The sequence below is a fragment of the Polyodon spathula genome, chromosome 43 (genome assembly GCF_017654505.1).
Source record: "Polyodon spathula isolate WHYD16114869_AA chromosome 43, ASM1765450v1, whole genome shotgun sequence".
Taxonomy (NCBI): Eukaryota; Metazoa; Chordata; class Actinopteri; order Acipenseriformes; family Polyodontidae; genus Polyodon; species Polyodon spathula.
The window spans coordinates 3,089,466-3,111,394 of record NC_054576.1 but is presented as its reverse complement, the minus strand read 5'-3'; the positions used below and the strand labels follow the sequence as shown (position 1 = coordinate 3,111,394).

At 50.0% G+C, this 21,929-nt stretch overlaps 1 protein-coding gene across 2 annotated transcripts; it reads left to right on the top strand.

Moving 5' to 3' along the window:
* Positions 1 to 866: 866 nt before the first annotated feature.
* LOC121305362 (structural maintenance of chromosomes protein 1A) lies at positions 867 to 20,493 on the top strand. 2 transcript variants are annotated; one of them, XM_041236960.1, is made up of 25 exons: positions 867 to 1,219; positions 6,703 to 6,891; positions 8,831 to 8,943; positions 9,134 to 9,337; positions 9,601 to 9,839; positions 10,150 to 10,408; positions 10,886 to 11,026; positions 11,667 to 11,749; positions 11,895 to 12,102; positions 12,199 to 12,384; positions 12,481 to 12,660; positions 12,787 to 12,933; positions 13,064 to 13,201; positions 13,310 to 13,426; positions 13,621 to 13,727; positions 13,825 to 13,966; positions 14,068 to 14,213; positions 14,294 to 14,447; positions 15,196 to 15,294; positions 15,487 to 15,643; positions 15,923 to 16,077; positions 17,233 to 17,384; positions 17,689 to 17,758; positions 19,716 to 19,826; positions 19,960 to 20,493. In XM_041236960.1, the coding sequence occupies exons 1-25, from the start codon at positions 1,111 to 1,113 to the stop codon at positions 20,038 to 20,040; spliced, it is 3,687 nt and encodes a 1,228-aa protein (XP_041092894.1). In that variant the 5' UTR covers positions 867 to 1,110; the 3' UTR covers positions 20,041 to 20,493. The 2 variants fall into 2 exon arrangements, with proteins under 2 accessions (XP_041092894.1, XP_041092896.1); XM_041236962.1 differs by lacking the exons at positions 15,196 to 15,294; positions 15,487 to 15,643; positions 15,923 to 16,077; ... (2 more) ...; positions 19,716 to 19,826; positions 19,960 to 20,493 and adding an exon at positions 14,622 to 14,807 and having other exon boundaries at positions 14,294 to 14,491.
* The last annotated feature ends 1,436 nt before the right edge of the window (positions 20,494 to 21,929 follow it).

Below are 21,929 nucleotides of genomic sequence, written 5' to 3'. Positions count from 1 at the left end.
GTCTGCAACTTTGACAAATAATATGGGCGACCCGATCCAAACGGAACCGTTCGGGCCGGGTCGGTTCGTTTCCCTCGTTTGGTTTTATACCGCTGGGCTAGGTTGCCTGGCAACGGGTGAGGCAACCAAAAAGCAAACCAAAAGGGGGGGGGGGGGGGGGGGGGGGGGGGAGGGGGGAGAGACCATTTTAAAAAAAGCCCCCCCCCCCCCGCCCCCCCCCTCCCCTGTTGGATTAACTATCAAACCAATTTATAAATGAATACATTATTATTACTATTTGTATTTATTTATTATTGTGCGTGTTTTACGTGTTACTTACAGAAGGATGATGTGTGTTGTTTTCCAACATGTGTTTGATAACACGTAAAATAGGTAGTGTTTAAAATCAAATGTAAATGATAATAATCAAATGATATAAAGATGCAGATCGATGCAGAATAAAGCTGCGATGGTCGCGACCGACCTTTTTATTTTTATTTTTTTTATTTTTTTGCAATCGTTCCCAAAACCAAGATGGATGAAGCGACTTCACGCCCGAGGTCTTCCGTCCGCCACAGTGACCAAAACAAAGATGGATGAAGCGACTTCACGCCCGAGGTCTTCCGTCCGCCACAGTGACCAAAACAAAGATGGATGACGCGACTTCACGCCCGAGGTCTTCCGTCCGCCACAGTGACCAAAACAAAGATGGATGACGCGACTTCACGCCCGAGGTCTTCCGTCCGCCACAGTGACCAAAACAAAGATGGATGACGCGACTTCACGCCCGAGGTCTTCCGTCCGCCACAGTGACCAAAACCAAGATGTCTGACGCGAGATCTCGTCGGCTGGTGACTGCGGCGTAATCTCGCGAGGCGAGAGTTGGCAGCGGGCATTTTGCAGTTGCTGCAGCGCGGGGCTCGAGGCGGGGTGTCGTCGTTTTGTTTGTGTTTATTTGTTTTATTATTGATAATAATAATAATAATAATACTAACACTAATAATACTAATAGCAGTAGTATCAGTAGCGGTCATTGCTGTAAAGAGAGCCGCTGGGTGAGTGCGTGTCCCAGCGAGGCTGCCCCGCGTTGTTTCCAGACCCGGTTTTGGGGGGAATCGGAACCGGGCTAAGATGGGTCACCTGAAATTAATCGAAATCGAGAACTTCAAATCCTACAAGGGCCGCCAGATCATCGGACCCTTCCACAAGTTCAGCGCCATCATCGGACCCAACGGATCGGGTGAGCCGGGGGCGAGCCGGGGGGCCCCCGAACCCCCGGGGGGAACCCCGGCCCCCGGCCGACCCGGCCCCCCAGGGGACCCCCACCCAAGGACCAGGGGGCCCCCCCGAGCGAACCGCCAGAGGGGAGGGTCCGGCTGGCAGCCCAACGAGCCTAGTTGAAAGCTGGCATCCGCGTTGTTTGGGCAAGCCCGGTCGCGGGGGAACGGGAACCGGGCTAAGACCGGTGAACCAAAATGTCAATGCGAACACAAATCTACAAAGGCCAGAGACCATCGGACGGGGTTCACAAGTTCACCTAGCGCCATCATCGGACAACAACCAACGATAACGGAAGCGCGCCGTTAAATCGGCGTTCAAGGTCGTGAGCAAGGGGTGGTCCAAATTCCAATGTGGGGTGCTGTTTGGAACCTGGCAAGGTTATTGTGAAACGGTTTAGGGACGGGATGGTTGTGTTTGTTTGTGTTTGTTTGTGTTTTTGGACCGGTTAGCGCGGTCCTGCGCTGGTGTTGTGTTTGTTTGTGTTTGTTTTGGACCGGTTAGCGCGGTCCTGCGCTGGTGTTGTGTTTGTTTGTGTTTGTTTTGGACCGGTTAGCGCGGTCCTGCGCTGGTGTTGTGTTTGTTTGTGTTTGTTTTGGACCGGTTAGCGCGGTCCTGCGCTGGTGTTGTGTTTGTTTTTGTGTTTGTTTTTTTTTTTTAGCGCGGTTTGTTTTGTTTTTTTGTGTTTGTTTTTTTTTTTTTTTTTTTTTTTTTTTTTTTTGTTTTTTTGTTTTTTTTTTTTTTTTTTTGTTTTTTTGTTTTTTTTTTTTTTTTTTGTTTTTTCGTTTTTTTTTTTTTTTTTTGTTTTTTTTTTTTTTTTTTTTGCGCTGGTGTTTTTGTTTGTTTTTTTTTTGTTTTTGTTTTTTTTTTGCGGTTTTTTGTTTTTTTGTTTTGTTTTTTTTAAAGCTGTTTTTTTGTTTTTTTTTGTTTGTTTTTTTTGTTTGTTTGTGTTTTGCGCTTTTGTTTTTTTGTTTGTGTTTGTTTTGGACCGGTTAGCGCGGTCCTGCGCTGGTGTTGTGTTTGTTTGTGTTTGTTTTGGACCGGTTAGCGCGGTCCTGCGCTGGTGTTTTGTTTGTTTGTGTTTGTTTTGGACCGGTTAGCGCGGTCCTGCGGTGGTGTTGTGTTTGTTTGTGTTTGTTTTGGACCGGTTAGCGCGGTCCTGCGCTGGTGTTTTGTTTGTTTGTGTTTGTTTTGGACCGGTTAGCGCGGTCCTGCGCTGGTGTTGTGTTTGTTTGTGTTTGTTTTGGACCGGTTAGCGCGGTCCTGCGCTGGTGTTTTGTTTGTTTGTGTTTGTTTTGGACCGGTTAGCGCGGTCCTGCGCTGGTGTTGTGTTTGTTTGTGTTTGTTTTGGACCGGTTAGCGCGGTCCTGCGCTGGTGTTTTGTTTGTTTGTGTTTGTTTTGGACCGGTTAGCGCGGTCCTGCGCTGGTGTTGTGTTTGTTTGTGTTTGTTTTGGACCGGTTAGCGCGGTCCTGCGCTGGTGTTGTGTTTGTTTGTGTTTGTTTTGGACCGGTTAGCGCGGTCCTGCGCTGGTGTTGTGTTTGTTTGTGTTTGTTTTGGACCGGTTAGCGCGGTCCTGCGCTGGTGTTGTGTTTGTTTGTGTTTGTTTTGGACCGGTTAGCGCGGTCCTGCGCTGGTGTTGTGTTTGTTTGTTTTTTTTGGACCGTTTTTTTTTTTTTTTTTTGACCGGTTAGCGCGGTCCTGCGCTGGTGTTGTGTTTGTTTGTGTTTGTTTTGGACCGGTTAGCGCGGTCCTGCGCTGGTGTTTTGTTTGTTTGTGTTTGTTTTGGACCGGTTAGCGCGGTCCTGCGCTGGTGTTTTGTTTGTTTGTGTTTGTTTTGGACCGGTTAGCGCGGTCCTGCGCTGGTGTTTTGTTTGTTTGTGTTTGTTTTGGACCGGTTAGCGCGGTCCTGCGCTGGTGTTGTGTTTGTTTGTGTTTGTTTTGGACCGGTTAGCGCGGTCCTGCGCTGGTGTTGTGTTTGTTTGTGTTTGTTTTGGACCGGTTAGCGCGGTCCTGCGCTGGTGTTGTGTTTGTTTGTGTTTGTTTTGGACCGGTTAGCGCGGTCCTGCGCTGGTGTTGTGTTTGTTTGTGTTTGTTTTGGACCGGTTAGCGCGGTCCTGCGCCGGTGTTGTGTTTGTTTGTGTTTGTTTTGGACCGGTTAGCGCGGTCCTGCGCTGGTGTTTTGTTTGTTTGTGTTTGTTTTGGACCGGTTAGCGCGGTCCTGCGCTGGTGTTGTGTTTGTTTGTGTTTGTTTTGGACCGGTTAGCGCGGTCCTGCGCTGGTGTTGTGTTTGTTTGTGTTTGTTTTGGACCGGTTAGCGCGGTCCTGCGCTGGTGTTGTGTTTGTTTGTGTTTGTTTTGGACCGGTTAGCGCGGTCCTGCGCTGGTGTTGTGTTTGTTTGTGTTTGTTTTGGACCGGTTAGCGCGGTCCTGCGCTGGTGTTGTGTTTGTTTGTGTTTGTTTTGGACCGGTTAGCGCGGTCCTGCGCTGGTGTTGTGTTTGTTTGTGTTTGTTTTGGACCGGTTAGCGCGGTCCTGCGCTGGTGTTGTGTTTGTTTGTGTTTGTTTTGGACCGGTTTTTTTTTTTTGCGCTGGTGTTGTGTTTTTTTTGTTTGTTTTTTTTTTTTTAGCGCGGTCCTGTTTTTTTGTTGTTTTTGTTTGTTTTTGTTTTTTTTTTTTTTTTTTTAGCGCGGTCCTGCGCTTTGTTGTGTTTGTTTGTGTTTGTTTTGGACCGGTTAGCGCGGTCCTGCGCTGGTGTTGTGTTTGTTTGTGTTTGTTTTGGTTCCGGTTAGCGCGGTTTTTTGCGCTGGTGTTTTGTTTGTTTGTGTTTGTTTTGGACCGGTTTTTGCGGTTTTTTGCTGGTGTTTTGTTTGTTTGTGTTTGTTTTGGACCGGTTTTTGCGGTCCTGCGCTGGTGTTGTGTTTGTTTGTGTTTGTTTTGGACCGGTTAGCGCGGTCCTGCGCTGGTGTTTTGTTTGTTTGTGTTTGTTTTGGACCGGTTAGCGCGGTCCTGCGCTGGTGTTGTGTTTGTTTGTGTTTGTTTTGTTTTTTTTAGCGCGGTCCTGCGCTGGTGTTGTGTTTGTTTGTGTTTGTTTTGGACCGGTTAGCGCGGTCCTGCGCTGGTGTTGTGTTTGTTTGTGTTTGTTTTGGACCGGTTAGCGCGGTCCTGCGCTGGTGTTGTGTTTGTTTGTGTTTGTTTTGTTTTTTTTAGCGCGGTCCTGCGCTGGTGTTGTGTTTGTTTGTGTTTGTTTTGGACCGGTTAGCGCGGTCCTGCGCTGGTGTTTTGTTTGTTTGTGTTTGTTTTGGACCGGTTAGCGCGGTCCTGCGCTGGTGTTGTTTTTTTTTTTAAACAACCCACAAAAAACCAACCCGCAACCAAACATGTTTTTTTTTACACACTGTTGGTGTTGTTTGGTGAGTTTCCACACAAAGGTGTGTCAACCACAAATTTGTGTGCACACCAAGTTGTTGTTTGTTTGAACCTGTTTGTTTTGGAAACGGTTGTTCTGCAATGGCGACAACAAAAAACTGTTTTGTTGTGTTGTTTGTTTGTGATTTGGTTTGACCTGGCCAATTGTTTGTTGAGTTTTGCGTGGTTGTTTTGAAACAAACACAACCAAAAAAGACAAGTGTTGTGTGGGTGTGTTGTTGGACCTGGAGTCTGGTTACCACAACAAAACAAACCACACAAAACAAAACCTTGGCCAACCTTTTGTGGATGCCAGTGTGTTGTTGACTGTGTTTTTTTGTTTGTGTTTGTTTTTTTTTTTTTTTTTTTTTTTTTTTTTTTTTTTTTTTTTTTTTTTTTGTTTTGGTTTTTTTTTTTTTTTTTTGTTTTTTTTTTTTGTTTGTTTGTGTTTGTTTTTTTTTTTTTTTTTTTTGTTTTTTTGTTTTTTTTTTTTTTTTTTTTTTTTTTTTTTTTTTTTATTGGGTTTGTGTTTTGTTGTGTTGTGTGTGTTTTGTTGTGTTTGTTTGTGTTTTTTTTTTTTTTTTTGGAGCGCGGTCCTTTTTTTTATGTTTTTGGTTTTTTGTTTGTTTGTGTTTGTTTTTTTTTTGTTAGCGCGGTCCTGCGCTGGTGTTGTGTTTGTTTGTGTTTGTTTTGGACCGGTTAGCGCGGTCCTGCGCTGGTGTTTTGTTTGTTTGTGTTTGTTTTGGACCGGTTAGCGCGGTCCTGCGCTGGTGTTTTGTTTGTTTGTGTTTTTTTTGGTTTTTTTAGCGCGGTCCTTGTTTGGTGTTTTGTTTGTTTGTGTTTGTTTTGGACCGGTTAGCGCGGTCCTGCGCTGGTGTTTTGTTTGTTTGTGTTTGTTTTGGACCGGTTAGCGCGGTCCTGCGCTGGTGTTGTGTTTGTTTGTGTTTGTTTTGGACCGGTTAGCGCGGTCCTGCGCTGGTGTTTTGTTTGTTTGTTTTTGTTTTGGACCGGTTAGCGCGGTCCTGCGCTGGTGTTGTGTTTGTTTGTGTTTGTTTTGGACCGGTTAGCGCGGTCCTGCGCTGGTGTTGTGTTTGTTTGTGTTTGTTTTGGACCGGTTAGCGCGGTCCTGCGCTGGTGTTGTGTTTGTTTGTGTTTGTTTTGGACCGGTTAGCGCGGTCCTGCGCTGGTGTTTTGTTTGTTTGTGTTTGTTTTGGACCGGTTAGCGCGGTCCTGCGCTGGTGTTGTGTTTGTTTGTGTTTGTTTTGGTCTGGTTAGCGCGGTCCTGCGCTGGTGTTTTGTTTGTTTGTGTTTGTTTTGGACCGGTTAGCGCGGTCCTGCGCTGGTGTTGTGTTTGTTTGTGTTTGTTTTGGACCGGTTAGCGCGGTCCTGCGCTGGTGTTGTGTTTGTTTGTGTTTGTTTTGGACCGGTTAGCGCGGTCCTGCGCTGGTGTTGTGTTTGTTTGTGTTTGTTTTGGACCGGTTAGCGCGGTCCTGCGCTGGTGTTGTGTTTGTTTGTGTTTGTTTTGGACCGGTTAGCGCGGTCCTGCGCTGGTGTTGTGTTTGTTTGTGTTTGTTTTGGACCGGTTAGCGCGGTCCTGCGCTGGTGTTGTGTTTGTTTGTGTTTGTTTTGGACCGGTTAGCGCGGTCCTGCGCTGGTGTTGTGTTTGTTTGTGTTTGTTTTGGACCGGTTAGCGCGGTCCTGCGCTGGTGTTGTGTTTGTTTGTGTTTGTTTTGGACCGGTTAGCGCGGTCCTGCGCTGGTGTTGTGTTTGTTTGTGTTTGTTTTGGACCGGTTAGCGCGGTCCTGCGCTGGTGTTTTGTTTGTTTGTGTTTGTTTTGGACCGGTTAGCGCGGTCCTGCGCTGGTGTTGTGTTTGTTTGTGTTTGTTTTGGACCGGTTAGCGCGGTCCTGCGCTGGTGTTTTGTTTATTTTTGAAACTGAGAGAAGTCCTCAGCGTTGCAGCAGCAGCCTGGTTAATTTCAGCGTGTTTTGAGGATCGTTTCGGTTCCCAGTGTGACTCATGCTTTGGCTGTGCTCTGCAGGGAAGTCTAACCTGATGGACGCGATCAGCTTCGTCCTGGCAGAGAAGACCAGTAACCTGAGAGTGAAGACGCTGAAGGACCTGATCCACGGGGCTCCGGTGGGCAAACCGGCCGCCAACAGGGCATTCGTGAGCATGACCTACCAAGAGGACAGCGGAGAGGACAAGAACTTCACCAGGGTCATCATCGGTGAGGAGGGGAGGGGAGAGGGGGAGAGGACAAGAACCTCACCAGGAGGGGGGGGGGGGGGAGAGGACAAGAATCATCGGTCGGTGAGGAGGGGAGGGGAGAGGGGGAGAGGACAAGAACTTCACCAGGGTCATCATCGGTGAAGAGGGGAGGAGAGGGGAGAGGGGGAGAGAGAGAAAAGAACTCTCCACAGGGTCCATCCGAGTGAAGAGGGGGGAGTAGCCCTACTCCACCTCCTAAGAGTCGCCTATCCTGTTCTTTGAAGTGGTACCAGGGTCCTAACAAACCGACTTCACCAAAGGTCATGAGTCATCATCGGGAGGAGGGGAGGGGAGAGGGGGAGAGGACAAGAACCTCACCAGGTTCATCATGAAGGTGAGGAGGGAGGGAGGGGGAGGGGGAGAGGACAAGAACTTCACCAGGGTCATCATCGGTGAGGAGGGGAGGGGAGAGGGGGAGAGGGGGAGAGACAAGAACCTCACCAGGGTCATCATCGGTGAGGAGGGGAGGGGAGAGGGGGAGAGGACAAGAACCTCACCAGGTTCATCATCGGTGAGGAGGGGAGGGGAGAGGGGGAGAGGACAAGAACTTCACCAGGGTCATCATCGGTGAAGAGGGGGGGAGGGGAGGGAGAGGGGAGGGGGAGGAGAGGGGGAGAGAAGAGAAAAGTGGTCCCAGTAGTCGCCACTTTCTCACCCTCATCATCTCCCTCCTCTGTTCTTGCCCTGGTCTTGAAGTGGTCCAAGGTAGTAGCCAAGATCCTCCCCTTCCTATCCCACCTCTCCTGTTCTTGAAAAGGTGTCCCAGTAGTAAGCAACTCCTTCCCCTCCCCTCTCCCCCTCTATTTCTGCTCTTGAAGTGGGTAAGTAGTAGCACTTCTCCCCTCCTCTCCAATCCTCTTGAGGAAGTGGTCCCAGTAGTAGCGAGCCACACTCCCCCCAGGTTCACTCCTCCTGTTCTTGGAGAGGTCAGTAGGGGGATCCTCAAGACCAACTTCTCCCAGTCCCTCCCCCTACTCTGTTCTTGAAGGGTCCAGAGGTCCAAGTAGTAGTAGCCACTCCTCTCCTCCACTCCCCTCTCCCCCCTGGGGCATCTTCTCCTGTTCTTGGAAGTGGTCCCAGTAGTAGCCACTCCTCCCATACCCCCTCATCGGTGAGGAGGGGTGTTTCTTGAGTGGTCCAAGAGTAGCACGTAGGCACCTCCACTCCACTTTCTCCCCCTCCCAACCAAGGCTATCTCCTCCACATCTCTGTTCTTGGAGTGGTCCCAGAGTAGCACCCTCCTCAAGAACCTCACCATATCCTGTTCTTGAAGTGGTCCCAGAGTGTAGCCAGTGTAGAACTGGGTGAGGAGGGGGGAGGACAAGAACCTCACCAGGTTCAGAGGACAAGAACTTCACCAGTGTCATCATCGTGAGGAGGGGAGGCGGGGGAGAGGTACTGGAGAGGACAAGAACTTCACCAGAGTCATCGTGAGTAAGAGTGAGAGATAGATAGATGGGGTTCGGGGTTACAGAGTACAGGATCAATTCTAATCCTCTGTTGTGTTTTGGTTCTCTCCCCCAGGCTCCTCCTCAGAGTACAGGATCAATTCTAATCCTGTGTTGTGTTTTGGTTCTCTCCCCCAGGCTCCTCCTCAGAGTACAGGATCAATTCTAATCCTGCGTGTTGTGTTTTGGTTCTCTCCCCCAGGCTCCTCCTCAGAGTACAGGATCAATTCTAATCCTGTGTTGTGTTTTGGTTCTCTCCCCCAGGCTCCTCCTCAGAGTACAGGATCAATTCTAATCCTGCGTTGTGTTTTGGTTCTCTCCCCCAGGCTCCTCCTCAGAGTACAGGATCAATTCTAAGCCTGTGTTGTGTTTTGGTTCTCTCCCCCAGGCTCCTCCTCAGAGTACAGGATCAATTCTAATCCTGCGTTGTGTTTTGGTTCTCTCCCCCAGGCTCCTCCTCAGAGTACAGGATCAATTCTAAGCCTGTGGGTCTCAGTGAGTACAGTGAGGAGCTGGAGAAGCTGGGGATTCTCATCAAGGCCAGGAACTTCCTGGTGTTCCAGGTGAGACACGCCACTGACAGACTGCCCCTCCTTCCATCCACCCGTCCATCCATCTCCGTCCCTCTATATCCATCCCTCAGTCCATCCCCTATCCACTCCTCCATCCATTGCTCTATCTCCATCCCTCTGTCCATCCCTCTGTCATTTGATTGTGAATTGCACAGTGGTGCTTGTAATCTCTTCCTCTCAGGGCGCGGTGGAGTCCATCGCGATGAAGAACCCGAAGGAGCGCACGGCTCTGTTCGAGGAGATCTCTCGCTCGGGGGACCTGGCTCAGGAGTATGAGAAGAGGAAGAAGGAGATGGTGCGAGCGGAGGAGGACACGCAGTTTAACTACCACCGCAAGAAGAACATCGCTGCCGAGAGGAAGGAGGCCAAGCAGGAGAAAGAGGAGGTGAGCCTGGGGCTCCCCAGGGCTCTGTACCCCCTCTAGCCCTCCCTCCCCTGCCCTTTCTGTAACCCTCTCTTACCCTCTCCCTCTCCTACCCCCTCTCTAACCCTCCCTGTCCTACCCCCCTCTCCTCTCTCTCTCCCCCTCTCCTACCCCCTCTCTAACCCTCCCTGTCCTACCCCCCCCTTCTCTGTCTCTCTCTCCTACCCTCTCGCTAATCCTCTCTCCCTCTTCTCCCCTGTCTCTAAACCCCCCCCCGTATCCAGGCGGAGCGTTACCAGCGTCTGAAGGATGAGCTCGTCCGGGCCCACGTGCAGATGCAGCTGTTCAAGCTGTACCACAATGAGTGTGAGATCGAGAAGATGTCGAAGGAGCTGGCCCAGCGCAACAAGGAGATCGACAAGGACCGCAAGAGAATGGACCGGGTGGAGGAGGAGCTGAAGGACAAGAAGAAGGAGCTGGGCCGCATGATGAGGGAGCAGCAGAGTGTGGAGAAAGAGATCAAGTGAGAATCGCATACAGCTCTGATAGAGAAGAGATCAAGAGAGAGTCACACACAGCTATAATACTGAAGAGAATCACACACAGCTCTGATAGAGAATCACACACAGCTCTGATAGAGAAGGGATCAAGAGAGAATCACACACAGCTATAATACTGAAGATAATGATAATAATAATACTAATAATAATGCTCATAATGAGAGCTGTAGGGTGAGGGAGCAGCAGGCAGTAGCGCCCTCTTGATTTTGAGCATGGAAGTGCACAGCGGTGGTGTCACTGACAGCCTCCTTTGTCGATTTTTCTTGTAATCAGGGAGAAGGACTCTGAGCTGAATCAGAAGCGACCACAGTACATCAAGGCGAAGGAGAACACGGCACACAAGATCAAGAAGCTGGAGGCAGCGCGGAAATCACTGCAGAACGCACAGAAACAGTACAAGAAACGCAACGGAGATATGGAGGAGCTGGAGAAGGAGATGGGAGCCGTGGAGACCAGCAGGCAGGAATTCGAGGAGAGGATGGAGGAGGAGGCACAGAGTCAGGGGCAGGACCTCACACTGGAGGAGAACCAGGTGAGGAGGGAGAGGAGGCACAGAGCCAGGGGCAGGACCTCACACTGGAGGAGGGGAGGGGAGAGGAGACACAGAGCCAGGGGCAGGACCTCACACTGGAGGAGGGGAGGGGAGAGGAGACACAGAGCCAGGGGCAGGACCTCACACTGGAGGAGGAGAGGGGAGAGGAGACACGGAGCCAGGGGCAGGACCTCACACTGGAGGAGGGGAGGGGAGAGGAGACACAGAGCCAGGGGCAGGACCTCACACTGGAGGAGGGGAGGGGAGAGGAGACAGAGCCAGGGGCAGGACCTCACACTGGAGGAGGGGAGGGGAGAGGAGACACAGAGCCAGGGGCAGGACCTCACACTGGAGGAGGGGAGGGAAGAGGAGACACAGAGCCAGGGGCAGGACCTCACACTAGAGAGAGAGAGAGGAGTTGGCTCCAGGGTGTTGGTGTGAACCCCCCGCTGTGTTTGCCTCCTGTTTGCCCGGCAGGTGAAGCAGTACCATCGTCTGAAGGAGGAGGCCAGCAAGCGGGCTGCCACGCTGGCTCAGGAACTGGAGAAGTTCAACCGGGACCAGAAAGCGGACCAGGATCGACTGGACCTGGAAGAGAGGAAGAAGATCGAGACGGAGGTAGGCAGACCAGCGTGGGTGGAAATCCGTTCATTCGTTATAGGAGTGTGTGTGTGTGTGAGACCCTGAGCGAGTCACTTCACCTCCTTGTGCTCCGTCCTTCGGACGAGACGTCAAACAAACGCGGTCCTACTGGAAGAGACTCTGCAGCAGCTGTTGAAGATGCAGAGTTCACCCCCCTCGAGTCTCTGGGAGTCGCTTTGAATAAAAGCTGTTCCTGAACGACTCGTTAATAATTCGAAGCCTTTGGAAATGAATGAATTCGAGTCCTCTTCTCTGCCGTGCTTGTGTTTGCAGTTCTGTTATTGAGAAAGCAAGGGGAGAGCTGTGTTCCGCCCTTGTGTAGTGTTGTTGTGCATTGACTGCTCCTCCACAGCTGTGTCCAGTAGTTTTGGATCCTCCCCCTCTGTACAGAATGAACTCGCTCAGCTTCATAGATCTCGTTTTGCAGTTTCTTTGATTCCGTGGTGTTTGTTTATATTTTGTTTGCTGGTCTCAGTCATGAAACTCTAGGCGATGCAGAACGTTTTGTTCACTGCAGGTGAGCCTCTGTTGAACCCAGTGAACAGGGTTTTGAGATCTCTGTTTCTCTCACAAGCAGTGATTGTTTTGTGATTTGTTTGTTTGTTTTCACGTTCAGGCCAAAATCAAGCAGAAGCTGCGTGAGATTGAGGAGAACCAGAAGAGGATTGAGAAGCTGGAGGATTATATCAGCACCAGCAGGTACCTCTGAGAGAGAGAGAGAGAGAGAGAGAGAGAGAGAGAATGTGTGTATAAACTGATTACTTCTCGCTCCTGTCTCGTCTCTGCCTCTGTGTGTGTGTGTATATGTGTTTGCAACCCCTGCGCGCTCTCTCTCTCCCCCCAGGCAGTCCCTGGAGGAGCAGGTGCAGCAGGAGGGCTCCCTGACGGAGGAGGTGGAGCAGGCGAAGAGACGCATCGACGAGATCAACTCGGAGCTGAACCAGGTGATGGAGCAGCTGGGAGACGCCCGCCTCGACCGGCAGGAGAGCAGCCGCCAGCAGCGCAAAGCAGAGATCATGGAGAGCATCAAGAGGCTGTACCCGGGCTCTGTGGTGAGGCAAACACCCTGACCCTCCCCTCCCTCCCCAGCCCTCCCCTCTCCTCCCCTCTCTGTCATTCAGTTTGTGTCTCCCGTTCCCCCTCTCCAGTACGGGCGTCTCATCGATCTCTGCCAGCCCACTCAGAAGAAGTTCCAGATCGCAGTGACCAAGGTGCTGGGCAAGAACATGGACGCCATCATCGTGGACTCTGAGAAGACAGGTAGAGACTGCATCCAGTACATCAAGGAGCAGCGAGGAGAGCCGGAGACCTTCCTGCCACTGGACTACCTGGAGGTGCGTGTGTGTGTGTGTGTGTGTGTGTGAGTCACTGTGATTGTGTTATTGTGAATTGTATTAACTCTCTTCCCCCTCTCTCCCCTCTCCTCTCAGGTGAAGCCCACAGATGAGAAGCTGCGAGAGCTGCGTGGGGCGAAGCTGGTGATCGATGTGATTCGTTATGAGCCCCCGCACATCAAGAAGGCTCTGCAGTATGCCTGCGGGAACGCGCTGGTGTGTGAGAACGTGGAGGACGCGCGCAGGATCGCGTTCGGGGGCCCGTACCGTCACAAGGTACCCGTGCGCGCACGCATACACACGCGTTGAGATATACTGAGATACACACTGCCATGCTGAGACACAGACACCTGTCTCTCTCTCTGTCCTCTCACACTCTCTCTCTCTCCCCCTCTCCTCCAGACGGTGGCTCTGGACGGCACTCTGTTCCAGAAGTCCGGTGTGATTTCGGGGGGAGCCAGCGACCTGAAGGCCAAGGCACGGCGCTGGGACGAGAAAGCCGTCGACAAGCTGAAGGACAAGAAAGAGAAACTCACAGAGGAGCTGAAGGTACCAGAGCAGAGCGGTCCTGTTCCCGAGAGGGCTGTGACAGACCAGCCCTGTTCACACAGATAGATTTCTGACAGACCTCTCTGTGAAGACTGACTCCTGACCCCTGTTGTTGTTGCCCCCCCCACAGGAGCAGATGAAGGCCAAGCGCAAGGAGGCGGAGCTTCGGCAGGTCCAATCACAGGCTCACGGGTTGCAGATGAGACTGAAGTACTCTCAGAGCGACCTGGAGCAAACCAAGACCCGGCACCTGTCACTGAACATGCAGGTACGCTGAGACTAACCCTCGCGCTCGCACAGAGACTGCCAACACAGCGCCGGTTCTGATTGGGGCTTTTTTTGGGCTTCAATTTTTTTTATTTTTTTTTTTTTTTAGGAGAAGTCGAAGCTGGAGAGTGAGCTGGCAAACTTCGGGCCGCGAATCAACGACATCAAGAGAATCGTCCAGTCGAGGGAGAAGGAGATGAAAGAGCTGAGAGATCGCATGAACCTGGTGAGACCGAGAGAGACTTCTAGTGGAAACGTTTGCTATTGAATTTATAGAGTTTCTTTATAGCATTGATGGAACGTGACTTGCTTTGAGTGCGATTCTAATTCTCTCCCCTCCTCTCTCCCATGTGTCTCCTCTCTCCTCTCCCCCCTCTCCCGTGTCTCTCTCCCATGTGTCTCTCTCCTCTCCTCTCCCAGGTGGAGGACGAGGTGTTTGTGGATTTCTGCGAGGAGATCGGAGTGCGCAACATCCGCGAATTCGAGGAGGAGAAAGTGAAGAGACAGAACGAGATCGCCAAGAAGCGGTGAGGGAGGGAGGGAGTTTGTTTGTTCGTTCGTAGGCAGTGCTGAACTTGGTTCAGCGCTCGTGTGTGAAACGGATCTCTTCCTTCTTTGTCCCAGGCTGGAGTTTGAGAACCAGAAGACCCGGCTGGGGATCCAGCTGGATTACGAGCGGAACCAGCTGAAGGAGGACCAGGAGAAGGTGCAGATGTGGGAGCAGACTGTGAAGAAGGACGAGAGTGAGATCGAGAAGATGAAGAAGGTAACCCACCCCCACCGGCTCCCCCCTCTGTGTGTGTGTGTGTGTGTTACAGCTAGCTCTGTATAGTAATATATCTCTCTCTCTCTATGTCATCGCTACAGGAGGAGCAGAGGCACATGAAGATCATTGATGAAACGATGGCTCAGCTGCAGGATCTGAAGAATCAGCACCTGACCAAGAAATCGGAGGTGAACGACAAGAACCACGAGATGGAGGAGATCAGGAAGAAGCTGGGGGGAGCCAACAAGTGAGATGCACTGAGATTCACGCAGAGAGACACACAGAGAGCCGCACATGTTGTTAACCTCCTCCTCCCCTCTCTCTCAGGGAGATGACTCACCTGCAGAAGGAGGTGACTGCGATCGAGACGAAGCTGGAGCAGAAACGCAGCGACCGACACAACCTGCTGCAGGCTTGCAAGATGCAAGACATCAAACTGCCCCTGAAGTCAGGGAGCATGGAGGACATCAGCCAAGAGGAGGTACTGAGAGAGACAGGAATAGAGAGAGAGAGAGAGACCCTGAGGTCAGGGAGCATGGAGGACATCAGCCAAGAGGATACTGAGAGAGACAGGAATAGAGAGAGAGAGAGAGACCCTGAGGTCAGGGAGCATGGAGGACATCAGCCAAGAGGAGGTACTGAGAGAGACCCTGAGGTCAGGGAGCATGGAGGACATCAGCCAAGAGGAGGTACTGAGAGAGACAGGAATAGAGAGAGAGAGAGACCCTGAGGTCAGGGAGCATGGAGGACATCAGCCAAGAGGAGGTACTGAGAGAGACAGGAATAGAGAGAGAGAGAGACCCTGAGGTCAGGGAGCATGGAGGACATCAGCCAAGAGGAGGTACTGAGAGAGACAGGAATAGAGAGAGAGAGAGAGACCCTGAGGTCAGGGAGCATGGAGGACATCAGCCAAGAGGAGGTACTGAGAGAGACAGGAATAGAGAGAGAGAGAGACCCTGAGGTCAGGGAGCATGGAGGACATCAGCCAAGAGGAGGTACTGAGAGAGACAGGAATAGAGAGAGAGAGAGACCCTGAGGTCAGGGAGCATGGAGGACATCAGCCAAGAGGATGTACTGAGAGAGACAGGAATAGAGAGAGAGAGAGACCCTGAGGTCAGGGAGCATGGAGGACATCAGCCAAGAGGAGGTACTGAGAGAGACAGAGACAGACAGAGAGAGACAGTGATACGGAGGCCTGACTCTCACAATCTCCCCCCCCCCCCCTTCAGGAAGAGGCAGTCAGCAGTTCTCAGAAGGCCTCCAGCAGCCTCCTTGCGAAAGAAGCGTTGATTGAGATCGACTACAGCGACCTGACCGAGGACCTGCGGGTAAGAGGGGGGTCGCGCTCGCCAGGGCCTTCTATACACCACCACAAACTGCATCCGTGCAAGCAGACCCAAGTCAAAATGTTGGCAAGATTTGGGTGTACAGCAATCGATTGAGATCTACCTGTGCTGGTCCTGTGGACACAGAGTGACCCAACCATGTTAACAATCTCTCCCTCCCTCTCCCTGTCTCAGGATGCCCAGTCTGATGATGAGATCAGAATGGAGATGCACGCCCTGCAGCAGAAGCTGAACGAGCACCAGAGCATCCTGCAGAGGATCTCCGCTCCCAACATGAAGGCCGTGGAGAAACTGGAGAGCGTGCGGGACAAGTTCCAAGAGACCAGCGACGGTGAGGGGGCGGGGACCGGCGCCCCCTCCACGGAACCGGTGTCCCGCCCAGGGGCGGGGTCCCCTCCCCTGGCCCACCCCTGACCTCCGGGGGACTTGGGGAACCGTCCCCCCTCCCCACCCCGGCCCAGATTATGGAAGACACTCTTTGTGGCTCAGTTTGTTTCATTTTTTTTATTTTTTAATTCTGAATCTGAAATTGTGCGCGTGTGTTGTTGTACCGAGAGACTGTGCTAATATCTCTTCCTCTCTACCTCCCTCCGTCGCTCTCTCCTCTCAGAGTTCGAGGCGGCTCGTAAACGTGCCAAGAAAGCCAAGCAGGCGTTTGAGCAGATCAAGAAGGAGCGCTTCGACCGCTTCAACGCCTGCTTTGAATCCGTGGCAACGAACATCGACGAGATCTACAAAGCACTGTCCAGAAACAGCAGCGCCCAGGTACACACGCACACACACACACACACACACTGAGAATCCATGGATGTATCCGTTGTCGGTCTTTGTCGTCGCCCAGGTAGTGTTGTTGCGGGTGTGTGTGCACACACACTGAGACCTACACAGCACTGTCCAGAAACAGCAGCGCCCAGGTACACACACACACACACTGAGATCTACAAAGCACTGTCCAGAAACAGCAGCGCCCAGGTACACACGCACACACACACACACTGAGACCTACACAGCACTGTCCAGAAACAGCAGCGCCCAGGTACACACGCACACACACTGAGACCTACACAGCACTGTCCAGAAACAGCAGCGCCCAGGTACACATGCACACACACGCACACTGAGACCTACACAGCACTGTCCAGAAACAGCAGCGCCCAGGTACACACGCACACACACACACACTGAGACCTACACAGCACTGTCCAGAAACAGCAGCGCCCAGGTACACACGCACACACACGCACACTGAGACCTACACAGCACTGTCCAGAAACAGCAGCGCCCAGGTACACACGCACACACACTGAGACCTCACACACTGAGACCACACACAGCACTGTCCAGAAACAGCAGCGCCCAGGTACACACGCACACACACACACACATGAGACCTACACAGCACTGTCCAGAAACAGCAGCGCCCAGGCACACACGCACACACACACACACTGAGACCTACACAGCACTGTCCAGAAACAGCAGCGCCCAGGTACACACGCACACACACACACTGAGACCTACACAGCACTGTCCAGAAACAGCAGCGCCCAGGTACACACGCACACACACACACACTGAGACCTACACAGCACTGTCCAGAAACAGCAGCGCCCAGGTACACACGCACACACACACACTGAGACCTACACAGCACTGTCCAGAAACAGCAGCGCCCAGGTACACACGCACACACACTGAGACCTACACAGCACTGTCCAGAAACAGCAGCGCCCAGGTACACACGCACACACACACACTGAGACCTACACAGCACTGTCCAGAAACAGCAGCGCCCAGGTACACACGCACACACACACACTGAGACCTACACAGCACTGTCCAGAAACAGCAGCGCCCAGGTACACAGCAACACATTTTATCAAGGCAATGGCATTGACTCCCACCCCCACCCCCTGTCAGGCGTTCCTGGGTCCTGAGAATCCGGAGGAGCCCTATCTGGATGGTATAAACTATAACTGCGTGGCTCCAGGGAAGAGATTCAGACCGATGGACAACCTGTCAGGAGGAGAGAAGACCGTGGCAGCCCTGGCTCTGCTCTTCGCTATACACAGGTGAGACGCAGAGAGAGACACACACAGGTGAGACACACACGCACAGGAGAGACACACAGGTGAGACGCTGAGGGGGAGAAGGGGATCAGCAATGAATTGATTTGATGTAATTGGATGGATATTTATTTAAACAGATGTAGTTGTGTTGCAGACCGAATACTCTGAGTGCTTTTTATTCCCTTCAGGAAGATGTCCTCTCAAACTTCAGCTTTCATTTTGCGATCTATTGGCTCCATTCGCTGATTATCTATCTGAGCAGTTGTCAGCGTTCATGCGGTAATCTCTCCTCTCTCCTGCCTCTCAGCTATAAACCCGCTCCCTTCTTTGTGCTGGACGAGATTGATGCTGCCTTGGACAATACCAACATCGGAAAGGTAGGGGGCGCTGGCTCGGCTCATCAAACAGCCCGCTGTCGGCTCTTCGGAGCACTGGTGCTTGAGTCTGTATAAGAGACTTTTTCTGTTTTTTTAATTTCTGGTGAGACTGAGGTCCTATTGGAAGAGACTCTGCAGCAGCAGCAGCTGTTGAAGATGCAGAGTTCACCGTCCCAGTCTCTGCGAGTCGCTCTGGATAAAAGCGTCCGCAAAATGAAAAATTAATAATAATAGTAGTTTTTTTTTAATTCTGTATTGGACTGTTTAATGTAATGGGTTAATTGTTGTGCGTGAAGCGCTTTGAGAGTTCTCGTGATATTAGATGCTATATAGAATGTGTGGTAGACAGGGAAATTATTATTTATATATTTGTTTGCCAGACCCCTTTATCCCAGGCGACTCACGCAGGTGTTAGAGGGCAGGGCAGAGTTACAGTGCAAGCTTCATATTTAAATACAGTGTAGTTTACAGCAAGGGCAGATAATAACACTGCTAGAATACAATATGAACTAGGATGCTGTGTATAATAATAACACTGCTAGAATCCAATATGAACTAGGATGCGTGTATAATAATAACACTGCTAGAATACAATATGAACTAGGATGCCGTGTATAATAATAACACTGCTAGAATACCAATATGAACTAGGATGCTGTGTATAATAATAACACTGCTAGAATACAATATGAACTAGGATGCCGTGTATAATAATAACACTGCTAGAATACAATATGAACTAGGATGCCGTGTATAATAATAACGCTGCTAGAATCCAATATGAACTAGGATGCCGTGTATAATAATAACACTGCTAGAATCCAATATGAACTAGGATGCCATGTATAATAATAACACTGCTAGAATCTGGGCTGCAATATGAACTAGGATGCCGTGTATAATAATAACACTGCTAGAATCCAATATGAACTAGGATGCCGTGTATAATAATAACACTGCTAGAATCCAATATGAACTAGGATGCCGTGTATAATAATAACACTGCTAGAATCCAATATGAACTAGGATGCCGTGTATAATAATAACACTGCTAGAATCCAATATGAACTAGGATGCCGTGTATAATAATAACACTGCTAGAATACAATATGAACTAGGATGCCGTGTATAATAATAACACTGCTAGAATACAATATGAACTAGGATGCCGTGTATAATAATAACACTGCTAGAATCCAATATGAACTAGGATGCCGTGTATAATAATAACACTGCTAGAATACAATATGAACTAGGATGCCGTGTATAATAATAACACTGCTAGAATCCAATATGAACTAGGATGCCGTGTATAATAATAACACTGCTAGAATCCAATATGAACTAGGATGCCACTGCTGTATATGAACTAGGATGCCGTGTATAATAATAACGCTGCTAGAATCCAATATGAACTAGGATGCCGTGTATAATAATAACACTGCTAGAATCCAATATGAACTAGGATGCCGTGTATAATAATAACACTGCTAGAATACAATATGAACTAGGATGCCGTGTATAATAATAACACTGCTAGAATACAATATGAACTAGGATGCCGTGTATAATAATAACACTGCTAGAATACAATATGAACTAGGATGCCGTGTATAATAATAACACTGCTAGAATACAATATGAACTAGGATGCCGTGTATAATAATAACACTGCTAGAATACAATATGAACTAGGATGCCGTGTATAATAATAACACTGCTAGAATACAATATGAACTAGGATGCCGTGTATAATAATAACACTGCTAGAATACAATATGAACTAGGATGCTAGAATACAATGTATAATAATAACACTGCTAGAATACAATATGAACTAGGATGCCGTGTATAATAATAACAGAATCCAATATGAACTGGGAGGCATAATAATAACACTGCTAGAGTTAAGTAAACTGGCCTTGTTGTTAACGCACCTTCCCTTACTCTCCACTAGGTGGCGAACTACATCAAGGACCAGTCTGTGTTGAACTTCCAAGCGATTGTGATCTCCCTGAAAGAGGAATTCTACACCAAGGCAGATTCACTCGTGGGAGTCTATCCAGAGGTACCCGATTTAACAGATTAGACAAGTGAAAGCACGGTGAAGCACAGAGAGGACTGGTAAAGCAGGGGGGAGCATTGTAAAGCACATTAAAAAACACTAAAACCGTCTCTCTCTCTCTCTTTCTCGTTCGCAGCAAGGAGATTGCGTCATCAGTAAGGTGCTGACCTTTGACCTATCGCAGTACCCCGACGCCAACCCGCTCCCCAATGAGTAGAGGGGAGAGGGGGGGGGGGGACCCCCGTATCCAGCATGGAGACTCCAGACCTGACCCCACTTCACAGCTTACTGTAACCCTGTGTGTGTGAAAACCTGTGCTGGAACAGCTTCATATTTTAAGAAATTTAGATTTTGCTTTTAGAGAATGGCAGCAATGATAGTAAGGCTTTGATTGAATGGTAACTCTGTACACTGGGCTGCTGTAGTTGTGCTGGGTGTTAGTGTGGCCCCCGTGTTAGTGTGGCCCCCGTGTCCAGGACCGCACAGCTCATTAGTTAAATCATGTTACTGTGTGTGTTTCCGAGGGAGAGGGAGAGGGGCTGCAGGTTCGTGCCGCTGCAGATCCTAGTATTTTCATGGCAAGTCGGTACTTTTTAACGTTATGCTTCTTGTGTCATTTTTGCAATACAACTTTCCTTTTTTATTCTAAATAAAGCAACATATTAACGCAGTAATGTGTCTTTTATTATTATTAGTAGTATTATTATTTGTTTATTTAGCAGATGCATTTATCTAGGATGTGTGAAGTATCAGCTGCAGAGTCGCTTACAACATCAACACAGCACAAGGAGGTTCAGTGACGGACGGACGGACGGACGGACAGCGTGTCGGGCCGAGCTGGGGTTTGAACCTCCTGGCTTCCACGCTCTCTTCAACTGCAGACTCGGGTCGTGTTTTGCTTTTTTTCTTTCGCTGTGGCGGAAACGCTTGCCAGCTCGACGACTTTTAAAAGCACCATCCTCCCTCTTTTGTGGTCTCTCGTGTTTTGAGTTTGCCACGTGTCTTCCAGAGTTTAGCTGTGTTTTTAAAGCCGCAGACTGACAGAGGCCTGCAATCCTGCTCGGCGTGATCCTTTCTACTTGGGGGGGTGTCTCTTCTTTAAGTTGGCTTCATTGGCTTTGTGCGCACAAGGTTTTATTGGCTGTCTGGTTTGTTTACATTCCCTAAAGTAACACCCATTAAGCAAAGCGACGTCCGCTCTCCTCGGTACCTCGGTCGACATGCCAGTGTGTTTAATGCTGTGATTGATTGTTTATTATCCTTTCCTCAACACGATTTCAGACCCTGCTGTCCGTACCAAAGGCAGTTGCTGGTGCAAGTTAGAGAAAACTATTTGGCTAATCAGGGTCTCTATTGCCTGTATCACATGTACTGTTTGTGTATCTCCTTGCGAAAAGGCTGCAGCATTGTGTTATTCGTTTACTCTCAGCACATCTGTGTCGTGGCTTGTTTCTGTAGTGGAGTCTCTGCTTTGAGGTTGTGGTTTGAATGTGTTTTCTTCCCCCCCTGCTCACATCTCAGGGGAGTGGTGAGTTTCTCTCAGTGTTTCGTTGCTTGAGCTATGCCCCTGTGTCAGGCTGGGTGGTTTTGAGGTGGTGTTGTCGCTCTCGCGCTCTGTTCTCCCCTCGTGGGGGGGTGTTTTGTCAGCGGTTCCTGTGTCTTGTGTATTTGCACACATTGCTGCTGTTTCCTCTAGTGGTTTGATTCCCTGCTGGCCTGTCTTGGGGTGTGGAGGTGTTGCTCTTTCACTGTATTAGTATCTGCTGATGTAATCACTAGTTTTCCTGTGTGTGGCTCTTCTCCTCCCCCTCTCTTTGCTCTTGCAGTATGAGTTGTGTTTGCCCCCCTGTCACATGCTGGGGGTGTTTGGAAGCGGTGTCCTGTTCTCTCAGTAGTGTGCAATTGATGGCTCGTGTTGGTATGTACATCTCTTTTCCCTCTCGACATGTATTTTGAATGCTGCTTGTCACTCTTGGGTGTAACCTGCTGCCACAGTGTGTTTGGTGGTGGGGTCATGTGCTGAGAGTGCTGTGAGTGGTCAGCCTGATCACAGAAGGGGGGGTGTTGTGCTCTTGGGTTCATTTCCCAGTGAATGTGGCTGCACAA

Coding starts and splice junctions, on each gene's coding strand:
- LOC121305362 (XM_041236960.1), top strand. CDS start 1,111: ATGGGTCACCTGAAATTAATCGAAATCGAGAACTTCAAATCCTACAAG. Junction 11,750..11,894: donor GATTATATCAGCACCAGCAG/GTACCTCTGAGA, acceptor CTCTCCCCCCAG/GCAGTCCCTGGAGGAGCAGG. Junction 17,759..19,715: donor ACAATACCAACATCGGAAAG/GTAGGGGGCGCT, acceptor ACTCTCCACTAG/GTGGCGAACTACATCAAGGA.